This window comes from Drosophila gunungcola, chromosome 3R (assembly GCF_025200985.1).
Source record: "Drosophila gunungcola strain Sukarami chromosome 3R, Dgunungcola_SK_2, whole genome shotgun sequence".
In the NCBI taxonomy this organism is placed as follows: domain Eukaryota; kingdom Metazoa; phylum Arthropoda; class Insecta; order Diptera; family Drosophilidae; genus Drosophila; species Drosophila gunungcola.
The window spans coordinates 14,276,120-14,291,306 of NC_069139.1; the positions used below are offsets into that span (position 1 = coordinate 14,276,120).

A 15,187-nucleotide genomic window follows, 5' to 3' on the forward strand; every position below is an offset into this window, starting at 1 on the left:
TTTATTCTGGTTGAAACGAAGATTTACAAAACGAACAATTTTATTTTTTAAAACGACCAGTGAATCAGGTAATACAAGTAGCTTATACAAAAAGATAACTTTAATTCATAGATATATGTATCTTATATTTCTTAACGTTTTTTTTTTTAAACAAAATTAATTTGTTGGCCTACTAAAAAAAAAAGCTTTATTACAAAAAAAAATTGTTTTACAAAATAAAAATTACAAATCTTTACTTAAAAAAAAATTTCAAATTACCGAAGTCTGCAATATAAGGGAATAATCCAGTTCAAGCATTCTGACTATGCAAGATCAAAAAAGATCTGGTTTGCTAAAAATTCGTCTCAAAATGGTTCGACTGTAGTCAGATTCTCTGAGCCGGGGCAGCGATGTGGAACCATTTATTAAGTGGTACATGTATCCGAGCGTGTATTGTCTCTAGTAGCCGTCTAATACTTGTTTTATTTGGTCTTCGGGTCCGCTGCTCAGGTGAGCCCAATTTCAAAGCACTCGTGGATTCGGATTCGGATTCGGACTCGGACCTCCCTCGACGGCAACCAAGTGGAGGCCAACTGCTTTTCGGCCGCAGTTGCGCCACAGAAGTGAAAATTTCGGTTAATATTTTGTTTCTGTTACGTATTTATTCAACGAATTTGGTTCTTTGCAAAAGTCGTAAAGTTGTAAGGTTGTTTTAACGAGATGCTACAAAGTGTACATACACATACTGGATATATTTATCGATCTCTGCCGGACGCGACATAAACCTAACACTTAGATGCTAGACGAATATTTACATATAGGTAAAGATAATACAAATACGAATACGACGTACAAGCTCAGAGGAGTTTTTGACAATAATTTAATACAATGGGTAATGACGCGAAGGGGGGTATCATTAATTTCGAGGGTCCCGAATGTTTTGCGCTGTGATGTGTTGTCGAATATAATGCTGATAAAATAAAGAGGTTGCTCTAGGGATTCCTTTCTACCATTCAGCCGGTTCCGGCTGATAACAGGGATTCGCCAGAATCCGTTTAAAGTCTCTCTGAAATTCCCTAACTGCTCGACAGTGTACAATTAGCTACTAAAATCAAAACAAAGTACAAATGAATCACGCACAGTATAAGGCCGTATAAGTCCGGCCCAAGCTCCCTAGCCACGTTGTTTGCTGCTCCCACTGCCGCTGTGGCTGTCCTCGGACGGAGGACGCACCCAACCGCCGTAGCGTCGCTCCATTTCCCGCGCCACCGCAAGGCATAGGTGGTCCTGGCCCGGATTGGCCACCACCTGGATGCCCATGGGCAGGTTGCGCCGGTCCAGCCCGATCATGCAGTTGGTCACCGGCAGGCCCAGCGTGTTGAAGATGGCCATGTACATGGGCTCCAGCAGCTTGTGGTAGATCTGGTAGTGCTGGTGCGCCGTGTTGGGGAAGGTCGGGTAGAGGAAGACGCCGTCGTTGCCCAGCATCTCCTTGAATTCAGTCTTGAGCGCCTCGATGATGCTGGCCAGGTGCTTGTGGCGCGAGTTCGGTATGATCTTCATGAAGTTCTGCAGGTGGCCGAAGATCACCGACGGCAGGATGCTGTCCGAGCAGCCGAAGAAGTACTTGACCGTCTCCTTGCACACGGTCTTGGGCTGCTCTCCCTCCTCCGTCTTGTGGTAGATGGTCTCGATGTTCTTCATGGTCAGCATCGCGGACAGCGAGATGTCCAGCGACCACTTCATCTTGCGGATGTTCACCCGCTTGGCATTGAAGTCGGTGGCCACACGGTTGATGGCCGCATGCAGGTCCCTGCTCAGCGGCCGCATCATGCCCGACGGTCCGTCGTTGTCCATGAAAAAGAACCGGATTCCATTCACACTGATCGCCCGGTCCAGCGTCAGCTTGGGACCCGTGGGATCGCTCATGCACTTGAGCAGCAGCGGCAGATCCTTGGCGTAGCGCGTCATCGGGGCGATGGTGAAGAAGTCGCCCCACTTGGGGAAGTCACTCGTCGGGTGATGACCCCGGAAGGAGACCGCATAGGGGGTGGGCTTGTGGCCCCAAATGCCACTGAACATGGCCGGCAGGCGGGAGGAGCCACCTATGTCCGAGGTGAGGCCCAGCAGGGAGGCACCGCTGGCCAGGAGGGCCGCCTCGCCGCCCGACGATCCGCCCGGCGTGCGCTTCAGGTCGTACGGGTTCTTCGTCTGACCCGTCACATTGTTGTACGTCTCCCAGAGCAGGCACAGCTCCGGTGTGTTGGACACCAGCAGGATGATGCCGCCGGAGCGCTTGATCTGCTCCACAACGGGCGCATCCGACTTGGCGATCTGCGGCGTCTTGAAGACCCTGCCAGCCTGGTTGGTCAGACCCTTTACGGCGATGCTCTCCTTGACGGTCACCGGGATGCCCAGCAGCGGGGTCAGCTCCTCCATCGAGTCCACGCTGTTGATGCCCATGGCTATCACCCTGTCAATCTCGCGGGCCTCGTCCAGCGCCTCCTCGAAACGATCCTGAACGATGGCATTTATCAGGGGATTCACCTGCAGGAAATTAAATACAAAACTCCGGCTAAGTATGGTTGCAGTGATGCACGATTAAAATTACATTAACCATTCGTATTCCCTTATTATGATGTAGGTATGTTATCATATTCATTTAGATTTAAATATTTCAAACTTAATATTCAAATTAAAAGTCCCAACTAATCTTCATAACTAAGGCTTAGTTATTTACAGTATTACAATTTTTAATTTAAAAAAAATTTTAATATAGTATAACTGTATAGTATAGTAATACTAATTGCGTAAGTCGTAAATGTTCAATTAAGAGGTGAAGCCCATAAAAGTTGAATGATTCAGCAGAATTTCAAGCTTAAGGGGATTACCGTCTGGGAATTTTATAATAACAAAAGTTGTTCTAGGTGCCAATTACATTTATTAAATATAATTGAAATGAATTTACTAATTCGATTAGGGTTGTGTGTTTAGGTGCTAATTGCACGTTATTTGCAATAAGTAACTCACCTGTCGACATCGTTCGATATAGGCTTCCACGACTTCTTCGCTTTTAATCTGCAGGTGGAAAGGCAAAGAATGTTTTAGTATTTCCGCAGTACTCCCGGCATTCCTCCCAGCTCACATTCCACCCGGATTCCGATTCCCATACCCATACTCATTCTCATTCCCAACAATCAATTCGAAGTCTATTGAGCCTCGGCCAATGGCAGTGCCACAGCAAAGGCAATTTGTGTTAAATTAAAATCAATAAAAAGACACAGCGAACGGGCCAACTCGAACATAACTTGCATTCGTGACGTTCACTTTGCGAAGCGTGCACTTTCGATCGGCTATCAGCGGCCCCATGACGTATGAGTAATGTCTGAATGAGGGGTCCAGAACTCTTCGGACCTCAGTTCAATGTGAGCTATTCTTGAAATTGATTCATTTATCAACAGGTCAAAGAATGCTTAACTACATAAGCCATCGTCATGCATCGATTGAGATATCAATCAAGAGTCTTTAGGTTCATTTCCGCGTCGACCTCTAATGCTGAATCTATTGAAGAGTTCTTTACTAACAATGCATCAATTAAATACATATTTATTAAGGAAATAAAAAGCTTCGCAGCTAAATAAGCAGACGGAGATCATAATAAGTGTATTTTACAATAGTTTATGATTATTTAATATCTTAAGGAGTTGGACAATGTAAACTAGGAATCAAAACACGAAAACAAGTTATCAGTTGAATGGGTGAATCAAAACAAAAAGATAACAAAGGGTTTGATAGATTATCGGAAAAATATATGAAAACCAAAAGGTGGAAATAAGAAAGAACAATAAATAGCTGATCCATAGGCTGAAACACGTATTGATTAATTGCTTTCCATATTTATGTGTCACAATTAAGGCACAAAGAAAGAAATTCTAGCAGTCAAACCAAATAGGCTGCCAAACAAAATGATATAATATACAAATATTATTATACAAGGAACACAATAAAGCAAACAAATTTTAATAATCACCAATAACGAAGTGATCAAGAGATCAACACACGTAACTATCAAATAGATCTCTAGTGAGTCACATATCCCCCAACACAAATGGCAGTCAATAAACTAATAAACAGATCGAGAAACGCAACAATTAAAATCACCCATCAACAGTATTTAGAGTCGGAATTAAGCCTCGTAAGCAGTAGCTGATATTATAATTAATCACATTCCCACTCGCTTGTCAAAAGGCAGCAAAACAAATAGATCTGATTAGTTAATTGATGGGGGAACCACGTATCAATCAGGCCGACATATTGTGAGAAACAATAAGAAACTGAACTTGGGTGCATTTAGGTATCAATCAAATGAAACCAGAAAGCTAAACAACGTAACCATCGTTACCGAATACCAAACCACAAGTGGCAATCGAGTCTAACCTCTGAACTTGATTTCAGTTATTCAGTTAATCTGGGTAATCGGAGGAAGAAGGCCTTCCATTTAGTTGGCACTTCAGTGACTTTATACTGGCAAATTGCCTCTGGATTGAGACACAAATTGCCTTACTTCGCCTTAATGCAGCCATATGCAACGCACAAACGATGCACCAACGTGTATATGAACTTCATTCGTACATACATATGTACATATGTACGAGTATAATTAAAATTAAGGCTACTTGACTTTTTCAATGACTTCCAGTGTAATAATAAATCAGTGACAGCAAAGGGGGGGTTCCAAACAGGTAAACACAGTGCAAGACAACATGCAACGGATAATGGGGATTTGAGGGCTTTGAGGGTTTCGAGGGCTTCGAGGGGATTCGAAATCAGCGACCGAAAAGCTTACGACTCCGATACCGATACCATCCAGCGTTCGATGTGCTTACAAAGTGGAAAAGATCTTGTGGCACAGAGCTTGGAGGCTTGGAGCATATAGTATTAAGTATAATGTATAAAGAAATCGCGACACACAGACACAGTATGCTATATGCTGTATGAAGTACGTGCTAAAAACAGTCGAGTGGCAGAGCAAAACAAAATCGACGAAAACGAAACACGAATTATGCGATTCAAGTACGAACAAATTTCACATGAGCAGGTTTTAGTTTGCTCATCCATCTAGTACCGGTCTATGAACCACCGAATTATTTTTAAACGCTCCCACTTTTTTTTTTTCGCTTAGAAACAAAGACCTAATAAACACAATTTAAACAAACAGCAACGGACAATGGCAATTAGCAACATCACTTTCTTAAACGCTGTTTCTGGTTGTTAAGACGGCGATTATTATTATCTAATATGCCAGCCGATCAACTAGATGCGGGTTCTGATATAATGCCAATTACAAAATCATTACGCTTGGCCCGTCGTGAGGCAATGCTTAACCTATGACAATGAAACAGCCGGCAATTAAGAGGGGAAAAAACATATAAAAAATCATAATTAAAATAACAATATTTAGCAGTCATACGCACCACATGAGTGTGCCCCACCGAACGAAGACAAAAGCGGTTAAAAAGCGCCACTAAAAAAAAAAATTAATATTAAATGTAGCTTGTGTACTTCAGACGGACGTGCACTAAAAACTCAACTACCCAAGCGCATGCAGCAAATGCGATTAAACAAAGGCAGCTATAGAGTACTGTATATGTATATGGTAACTGGAGGGCGGGTGGTGGCGCGATAAGGTCTCTCAAGTGGTGACCTCACACGATGTGGACCAACGAACGCCGAAATCTTGCACATCCCATGCCCAAGATACACATGCACAAAGAAACCCAGAAACCCAGACACAAAGACCCATGTGGCATGTAATTGATGGCCACACCAGCAGCCTAAATCAGGGACTTTAATGTGGATATGGATATGGGTATACTTTGCGATTAAGCTCCGATAAAAGAGGCCGAGAGTCAAACGTCTAGGCCACCTTGTGACGTGAATAATGTTTTGCGAAATTTCTGCTCGCATCATAAAAGTGCTTGGTTAATACTTAAGATGACTAACAAGCTGGTTTCTTCAATGCCTTGTGTCTATATCCCTCCGTTTCGGGCCAATTGCCTTAAGTGCTTGCGACGACAGTAGAAATGGGGGAAAAAAAACCCAAATTAATTTCGATTTCATCTGGCTACTCTGCCTAGGGTCGTTATGTTTTTCGAAGAGACGCATTAAAAACGGGATTATAATTTAAAACATTTCCATCAGACGCCGGTAAACTTCTCAATAGGAAGTTTTTTGGAAATTTTACAAAAACAAAGCCGTAACAAGTTCAAAACAAATTTACCTGAATTTATAAATAAACAACCTTGTTTGCTTGGTTCTTTCCCTCACCGGATAAATGTTAAATTTACATTTCGAGCTTTGGTTATTAGTCCCAACAAGTTTCGTTAGTTTTGGTTAAAAAGAATTTAATGTGTAGCAATTGTAACCTAATTGTGGCCTTAAAAACACCTTAGCCTTTTATTTCTCTTTCAACTCAATTTACCTTTGATAAAAAAATGTAAAATGTAGAAATAAAAAATAAAATCATAGAAATTTAATCTGACCAAAACCAAATCTGAAAATCTTTAGTGTTTGGATATATTTTCGACTTTGAACTTTACACTAACATGCTTTTTTTTATCTGTATAAAACACTTTACCTTTTATTACTCTTTCAATTCAACTTACCCTTGATAAAAAACCTAAGATATAAACATAGTATGAATAACTAAAATCAAAGAAATTTCATTTTATGCTAACTACCACACATCTTCAGTGTCTGGAACTATTTTCGACTTTGAACTTCACCCTGATATGGCTCTTCGTTTCTGTTTAAAACAATTTCGTACACTTGTAAGGGTATTTACCCATAGCCTTTCGCCTCGACCTTCTTAATGGCTTACTTGTTTAATTGAGATGTTAGGGGCCAGTGCTCCGCGTTTTTTAAAGTGGTAAAATCAAAACTAAAGTCATTGTGAGTAATACGTTTTTACTTTCTGCCGAACAGGAGGCAAATGTATCTTTTTGCGACGAGCTGCAGATGACTGCAATCAATAGTAATGGACAGCTTGGCACACGAACTATCTAATAAATGTGGCAACAGAAACTACTGTGGCTACTGTGGCAACACAATCTTTCCATTGATTTGGCAAGATTTCGGCCAACCCATTTTACCAGGTTTCTTTGCGTAAGTGACCCAATTCGGAACATGGAGCAGAACTGGGCTGGGAATTGGGTTTTCTGTTGTTGTTGTTCACTTACCTTTCTGGTGCGAATCAGCTTGGCCAGGTCGACGGCGGGAATCTCGAGCAGGTGGCTCCGGATGGGCGGCAGTTTGCGCCGGATCACCTTGATGTTGGTGTACCGGCTGTAGGGAACCACGAACCAGCTGAAGACGATCATGGCCGAGCGCAGGAAGCGGCGCATGATGTACCCCAGGATCCTGGAACAGAGTAGCACAGCAATTTTGACGCCTTTTCTCTACACACTCCACTCGATGGGGGAAAAGGGATCTCCTTCTCTCTGCGTATCTCACGGATACGCCCGATACGTCGAAATTCTACACGGTAAACAACAAAAACTGCAGCACAGCAGCCAAACAACAGGTTGCCAGGATTGTGCAATCCGCAATCGGCAATCCGCAGCTGACGACTGCAATCGACTTTTTGGCTTGCACAATTTTTGGGGTACGGGTACAGGGGTACACGGTTATGGGTATGGGTATGGGTATTGGTACAACAACGAACACAGCTCAGATGCGAGATGCCTTTTGGTCAGTTGGCTAATAGTCGAGTGGCTTTCTTGGCTGCATTGGCAACTGCTTAGTGGCTGTGATGCACTCGCGAAAAACTCAAGTTGGGGCGCTGCCGACGCATGCGCAGCCTTTGGCCGGCTTTCATTTTGTTGCACTGTTGCGCTCAAAAATCACTGTCTATCTGTATCTTCTCAGTCTGCATCTGCATCTGCATCTACAACCGAATCGGTATCGCTTTCAATTGCTGTCTATATATATATAGAGATATAGATATATATGTATATCTGGCGGATGCACGAGCCGAACCGACGCAAACGAGGCGAGCTGAGTAAATAAACGCTGGCCCAGCTTGCCGCCGAGTATTTAAAGCCCGGCTCTCCGATCTCTCACAAGTTCGCCGCATTTCAAGCTCGTTCTCTTCGACTCTCTTAAGGCCTGCCTTGCACACCAACAATGGCCCAAAGGAATTGGCCATATTGCGAGCAAGTGCGTCATGCCACAGATCGACAATTACAAGACCCGAACTGAACTCTTGATCCCCAGTGATTAAAATGCTATCGCCTTGTTTACCGCCGCGAACAAAGGGAGGACCTCTATATCGTTAATTACACACATCGGCGGCAGCCAATGGGCTATGGCTATGGCTATAGCTATTGCTTTAAATCGTATCGGGCTGTTAAAGCTATGTATGCTGCTGACCCCAGAGTTACAGCTTCGGCTCAACCTGAGATCATCGCACACAGAAACTGCTACGTCATTCAGATAATAAATATTGATTCCACGAGGCGAGGTTTCCGGGGGAAAAGCCAACGCTTGAAAATCACTTCCAAGGAACTAGAACCTTGAACTTATTGTTATAACTCGGTATAACAGGTATGTATTAACTTAAATTAGCTAGCATTATACACAAGAGAAAATTATTTCGTGGCAATGAGGTGTTAAAATGTAAGTCGACTTTTAACTGATAGAAATTATTGGTCGCAAGATAACAACACTATATTTTAAAATGTTTTTTAGAAAGGGAAACTAATTAATTAAGATTGAATAGATACTTAGATTTAATAATTACTTGTGTTAACAGGGTTTAAGTTCTTGCGATATCTGAGCCCAACAAACAACAGCTCCTATCTATTAGAAATAAGTTTGTTTATAACATTTAAAAGCATATAACAGGAACTCTGTGTTGATTAAATTTGAATAAAATTCTTTTTCTGTGCACAAATCTTAGTTAATTGCCTGCGCGTGGATGAACTAGTTGCATTCGTCAATTAAGATAACTAAAGTTAGTATTTACAGATCACTGATCCGTCTGACACTTATAGTAAGCATTCAGGCGCAAGTTATCCAGCCACGACATTCAAATTGCTTTTTAATTGTGCTGATCATTAGGAAATAATTGCCCCATATTAGGCTCTAAGCTGGTCAATTTTTCAAGAAAAAACAAATGCGTGTTTTAGTCAGTACAAATGGCTTTCAGCTGCCTCTCAGCCCGATCGTTTAGCCCAAGATCACGCTATCCAAGATGTCATCAAGATGTGATATAATCCGAGTACAGAACAAAACAAGCCATCACGATAATAGCTTGTCTCGATCTGCGATCTGTACTTAATGATATGGCGTCGGGATGACTAACCTCTTATTACACTGTGGCCAGCAATTGAAATTCGAAAGGATTCCCGACATTCTAGGTGGAATCTCCCCAAGGTGAATCGCAAACAAAAAGAGAGTTGGTTTTTTGGGGCTCCGATATCTGTACACTCTATATATCTCAGAGTTAAGATAGTGAAAAAGCTCCCACTCTTAGATGGGTTTTAAGAGAACGACCCCAAAAGAGAGAAGACATGGAGCTTCTGACGGCTTTCGGATGGAGGGGCACTTTCAGTGACGATAAAAGTGAACGCGGATCAAGTTGGGCCGCAAAACTTTCCACACACGCATAGCTGTCAGATTAGTTGACCCACAAGCAACAACAACAACAAGAACAACAACAAAAAAGAACTATGTTGTTGTCACAGAATTTGCGACTCGGTCGGGGATTTGTTAATTACGGAGTTTGCCGCCAGAGCTTGAGAAACTTTGCAGCCGTTGGTGGTGATAAAAACAAAGGCCCCGCTGATAACAATGCCAGCGAAGTGGACGAGCGACACCCGCTGCATGGCATCCGGATTTTGGACCTATCACGCATCATCGCCGGCCCCTACTGCACCATGGTACTGGCGGATCTCGGGGCGGAGGTCATCAAGGTGGAGCGTCCGCACTTCGGCGACGAGGCCAGGAAATGGGGGCCACCCTTCCTGGAGAACAGCAAAGATGCCGCCTATTTCCTGGCGCCGAATCGCAACAAGCGGAGCATCTGCATCGACATCAAGCGCGGCACACGGCTCCTGCATCGCCTGGCCGAGATTAGCGACGTGCTGGTGGAGAACTATGTGCCCGGCACCTTGGATCGCTACGGTTTGGGCTACGAGCAGTTGCGTAAGGTGAATCCAAAGCTGATCTATTGCTCTATGACGGGCTATGGCTCCGTGGGCCCGTATGCCAAGCGACCCGGCTACGATGTGATTGCCTCCTCCGTGGGCGGACTGATGCACATCACCGGGGAGCGGGGTGGACCGCCCAGCAAGGTGGGCGTGGCCGTGACCGACATGTCCACGGGTCTCTATGCCCACGGAGCGATTCTGGCGGCCCTCTATCAAAGGACACGCACTCAGCGGGGCCAGAAGATCGAGGTGAACCTTGCTGTCCACCTGCTGCTCCCTGTTGCTCAACGTGGGCAGCAACTACTTGAATTCGGGAGTCGAGGCCGACAGAATGGGCACTGCCCACTCCAGCATAGTTCCGTATCAGAGCTTCAAGACAAGGGATGGCTATCTCACACTGGGCACCGGCAGTGATGATCAGTTTCTGGACCTTTGTCGTCGCTTGAATGTGGAGGAATTGCCCCGGGATCCGAAGTTCAAAACCAACAAAGATCGTGTCAGGCATCGGGATGAGCTGATCAATATCTTGGAGCAAATGCTAGCTGGGGATACATCCCGCAACTGGATGAAGCTATTCGAGGGTGCCTCCTTTCCCGTGGGTCCTGTGAACTCTATTCCCGAAGTGTTCGAGGACGAACACATTAAAGCAATTGGCCTGGTCAAAACCCTGTCACACCCTAAAGATGGATCCGTCAAGGTGGTCGGACCTCCCGTGGTCTTTAGCGAAGGGCGGAACGATGCCCGGACAGCTCCTCCGATTCTGGGCCAACATACGGACGAAGTGCTGGGAGAACTTTTGGGCTTTGGGCAGGAAGAGCTAGACCAGCTGAAGAAGGATAGCATTATTCAATAAACCGTCTAGGTTTTGGACGGAGACCAACAACAAATTTTACGGACATGTCTCTGGATTCTTAAAAAAAAAAACATTCGTAAATTAAATGCTATCAAAGCTTATCTTCCGGTTACACACAAAATGCTAAAAGATCTAAAGTAAATTAACATATAATTAACTATATTTCACGAGACTTCGCTTTGCTAGAAATTCGTTACAACTTTTTAATTCTACTGTCGGGTCAGAAGTCATGTGAAAAGGCCAAAGATTACTTTTAACTTTCAATCAGTTCTGCGTCGTAAAGTTCGAACCCTCCCTAATATACAAATTAGCAGTGATTTGAATGGTGCCGATTTGTACTTAGCTAAGGTGCAAGCCATAAATAAGCATACGGTAAAAGGAAATTGATTTTTTAGTGCCCTATAAAGATAAATTAAGTGTTTTTAAAACATCTTTTGTTTTTTTGAAGATCTTTTGGATTATTTGTTTTTGCATGGTCGTAATACGAATTATTTAAAAAATATAATACTAACTATGCTCATTTTATAAGCAAACGAATGAATGATTTTATAAATTAGTTTAAGCTTTCTATTTCCTTATGCAGGTCTTTAAAATCACTTTGGCTGATGCTGATCACCAATAGTTTTATAAAAATGTACACTTTATAATTGGAAATTGATCCTTTCGGTCATAAAGTCAACATTTGACAAAAATTCCCTATGACAGAATGAATAAGATTAGTAGCCATAGTCAATGTGGTTAGGCAATACACCAAGTCGAGCAAAGTGCTCCCAAATGGGGCAGCTGCTGTTTCAGTGGGCTGCCGTCGCCGAAGATGCCGGTAAGCCCTTCCCTGAGCCTGGACCCTGATCCTCTGATCCGGAGATCCCCACAGTTCGGCCCCCATCACATTCCCTGGCGCCAGCGAACGCGTCGGCAGAAGGTGATAATCGTGACATTTTACGCTTTGATTCTGGCCCTGATCCTTAACGTGGCCGGTTGGCTAGCGTTTCTGTGTGTGTTCCAGCAGGCGGAGAAGTATCGCAGCAGGAGGTCCGTCGATTAGGAGGGTGAGAGCGAAGGACAAGGTCACTCGCGGGCTGGCTTACCTGGAAAACAGCTCCTCCAGGTGCAAACGGGCAACGGCCAATATTGATTTCAGCACTGCCAAAAGGAGGAGAGGATGAGGATTGAAGGCAGGTGGCTAAACAATGGGTGGGAAAACTCACTCGCACAGTTCAACCAAAAATATATATATGTTTACTACTTTATAGAGGCGCGTCCGTTCGCCGAGAACCAAAAACTAACACTAAAACTAAATTCGAAATTGCAGGTGCTGTCCAAAACAGAAATAACAACAATGCGACGGCGACAACGACGTCGACATCGACGTCGGCGTCAATAGCAGATTGTTTGCCTTTGTAGTGTTGTTGTGTGCGCAAAGTGCATAGACCGCATCCGAGTCTTAGCCTCCAGTTTGGCCCCAAAGTAATACCCCGCCCCGGCCCCCTCTATCCAATCCGATCCGGGTGTGGATTTCGCACTTAATGGGTTATATGGGGAAAAAGATGACTTGGATTGGAGACACAGTGGGCTTAACAGTTATTTACCCTCTATCCGATTAGTGTGGCCAGAGCGGGTCCTTAAACTCGAATTAAAGGTCGTTCCCTATTATATAGCTTATTTGCAATAATATTGAAAATTAATTTATTTTCAGTTTAATGCAATACGATTTCTTTTTATATATTTTTTTTATTTATATAAACAAAAATAAACTACTTTAAATAATTTGAAACTAGTTTTTATCCAATAAATTGTATGTTCCTTATGTTAATTTAATTTAAAAATAAGGTGAAATTAGCTGTGTACCACATATTTAAAATTTATAAGTACTAAGCAAAACAAAAAAAAATTTTGATAAAATGCGAAATGAAGATTTTAAACTAAATAAAATATAACTAAATTTAATTCCTCCCCAGTGTCGTGTCATTGATCTATTCTAACCACCTCAACCACATGTGTTATCAAAACCAGTGACCGCAACGAGCTAATGACATATGTATGCTTATCTGCTCAAACAAGTAAAATCTGTAAGTGCCAGACAACGACTTAAAAGTCTTTCTGTTTCCCATTATTATCCCCAAAGACTTGGACTTTGAACCAAGCTCGGAGAGATAAAAACTAGTTTAAACCAACCGGCAGTTTTGGCGCCTCATTTTCATTTCAGTATTTTCCGTAGATGAGATAAAGCTCTTTTCCTAGTTCGGTCACATCGGCCATGTTGTTTTTAGCTGTTAAATAATAATAATTTTGTTTTACGCACTTTGTAGAGATGTCCAAGCAACCGTCTTTTGTATCGCGCAACCTGGTGGCCATCGTGATGATCCCCAGTCTGGTGGGGATCCATCTGGGCTGGAGCTATATGCAGAACAACCGGAAATTGGTCACGGAGGCGGAACAGATCGACATGCCGCCGGTTACGGTACGTTACTACCAATTCTTAAGGTGATCCCTTCAAGACAGCAATTCCTTTTTGTTTAGTTTGCCAGATTTGTGTGGAACAAGCTGACGGGAGGAGGAAATTCGGCGGAATGACAGCGGCACTTGTGATGAGCTTAAAACATACAATCTATTTATTGTATAGCATAATTAAAACTACATACAAACGGTATGGTACATTCAGTGGCTGGCCGGGCGACAAATGCTGGCCAGGCTGCAGGTTGGGACACAGACAGATTGGAGAGACAAATTCAAAGACTACATAAACTAATCCTAGGGACGAGGGAGATTACTGTGTCAGAGCCGAGTTGACGGTGAGGTTATCCAGCTGGGCATTGAACAGTACATCGCTGATCAGCTTCTCGGCGACGATCCGCTGAGTGGGATTTATGGCGCGCAGCTTGCTGGCCACATTCACGCCAATGGCATCGTACTCATCGTCATGCCGATGTGAAGTGCTCGGAGCTGCTGTGGTGGTGTAGGCGGTGGTGCCGGCATTGCCAAACAAGGGCTGGTAGTGATCGCGTCCTATCTGGATCGTGGGAACGCCCTGGCTGTGGCCATTGGCCTGCTGCAGATGCAGCTGCTGCTGGTGATGCTCCAGTGAGTTGACCGCCTGCGGGGGATGGGTGTTTTATAGGTAGACTCTTAACATTTCTGGCATTGCTGCAGTTACCCACCTGTTGTATTTCTCGCTGGGAATTGGAGTCCAAGGAGGTGATCTCCAGAACCTTCACGGCATGACCCTGAGCCGCCGCCGCCGCTATGGAAGTCTGAGCTGCTGCATGGGCCACCAGTTGGTGTTGGTGATGCGCCTGAGCTGCTGCCGCCGCCTCGGCCGCCTGATGCTCCTCGCTTTTGACCAAGGTCACACAATCCGCTGGCGTCACCGAAATGGTGCTTAGGGTGGCGCCTTGGCTGCTGACCACCACATTGCTGGCCGTGGCCGCCACCTCCTCCACTTCGTCCGACGAATTGGGCATTATGGAATCCATGTGCTGCGACTGGGTGCCCGTGTGATGTGATTCGTCCTCGAACTCCATGGACTCCTCGTCGTCGAAGCTTATCTGCAGTTCCCGTTTGGGCTTCGTTCCCAATTCGTGGCGCTTGGGCTTGTGATCGGCAATAAAGAGCAGTTTGTCGTAGTACCACAATCGCGTCTCGTAGTCGTTTTTACTGGTAGTCTTGCGGAATTCCCTCCGAAAAGCGGAGCGTAGAGAGTTGATTTTCCTGTCGAGGGTAAATTGGCGTTACAGGATATTAAGAATCTTCGGAGCTCGGACCCACCTGACCACCATTGCCCTGTCCGGATTGGGCTCCACTTCTTTTAACTTCTCCACCAGGCGGTCGTATGACTTGTTTCTCGCTGCGTGGTTGCTATAGTCGTTGTGCTTCGGCTGCCACAGGCACTCCTCCTCCTGGTACTGCTCGATGAACTCTGTGAGCCAGTGGCGCGAGTAGGAACGCAGGTCTACGTTCATGATCCTCTTTTAATCGCTTTTTATTTGGGTTCCCTCAATTATTTTTGGTTTTGTTTTCGCTGCGTCTCGCGTGAAGTTGGCTGCGTCAGCTAGGCAGGGGGTTGCCAGACCGCCAACTACCACCGAGCCGATAACAATCGAGGTATTTGACTGTTTAAAAAAAATGTTTTAATCAGTTTATCTTA

General features: G+C 44.2%; 4 protein-coding genes across 5 annotated transcripts; 2 read left to right on the top strand and 2 right to left on the bottom strand.

Annotated features, from left to right (window-relative positions):
* Positions 1 to 621: 621 nt before the first annotated feature.
* On the bottom strand, positions 622 to 12,501 carry LOC128266706 (fatty-acid amide hydrolase 2). The gene is made up of 5 exons (XM_053003405.1): positions 12,252 to 12,501; positions 12,132 to 12,186; positions 7,218 to 7,398; positions 3,010 to 3,057; positions 622 to 2,526 (listed from the first exon to the last, which is right to left on the bottom strand). Coding segments are annotated over exons 1-5 (1,659 nt in total). The 5' UTR covers positions 12,253 to 12,501; the 3' UTR covers positions 622 to 1,152.
* LOC128266710 (succinate--hydroxymethylglutarate CoA-transferase) lies at positions 9,588 to 11,443 on the top strand. The gene is given in 2 exon segments (XM_053003414.1): positions 9,588 to 10,445; positions 10,447 to 11,443. Coding segments are annotated over 2 exon segments (1,332 nt in total). The 5' UTR covers positions 9,588 to 9,710; the 3' UTR covers positions 11,044 to 11,443.
* On the top strand, positions 12,079 to 13,693 carry LOC128266729 (uncharacterized). Of its 2 annotated transcripts, none has more exons than XM_053003446.1 (3): positions 12,079 to 12,218; positions 13,353 to 13,504; positions 13,564 to 13,693. In XM_053003446.1, exons 1-3 carry the CDS (start codon positions 12,206 to 12,208, stop codon positions 13,615 to 13,617), a joined length of 219 nt encoding a protein of 72 aa, XP_052859406.1. In that variant the 5' UTR covers positions 12,079 to 12,205; the 3' UTR covers positions 13,618 to 13,693. The 2 variants fall into 2 exon arrangements, with proteins under 2 accessions (XP_052859406.1, XP_052859407.1); XM_053003447.1 differs by lacking the exon at positions 12,079 to 12,218 and adding an exon at positions 13,002 to 13,112.
* On the bottom strand, positions 13,633 to 15,113 carry LOC128266716 (uncharacterized). Its single transcript, XM_053003424.1, has 3 exons — positions 14,809 to 15,113; positions 14,202 to 14,751; positions 13,633 to 14,137 (listed from the first exon to the last, which is right to left on the bottom strand). Exons 1-3 carry the CDS (start codon positions 15,000 to 15,002, stop codon positions 13,811 to 13,813), a joined length of 1,071 nt encoding a protein of 356 aa, XP_052859384.1. The 5' UTR covers positions 15,003 to 15,113; the 3' UTR covers positions 13,633 to 13,810.
* Positions 15,114 to 15,187: the final 74 nt, after the last annotated feature.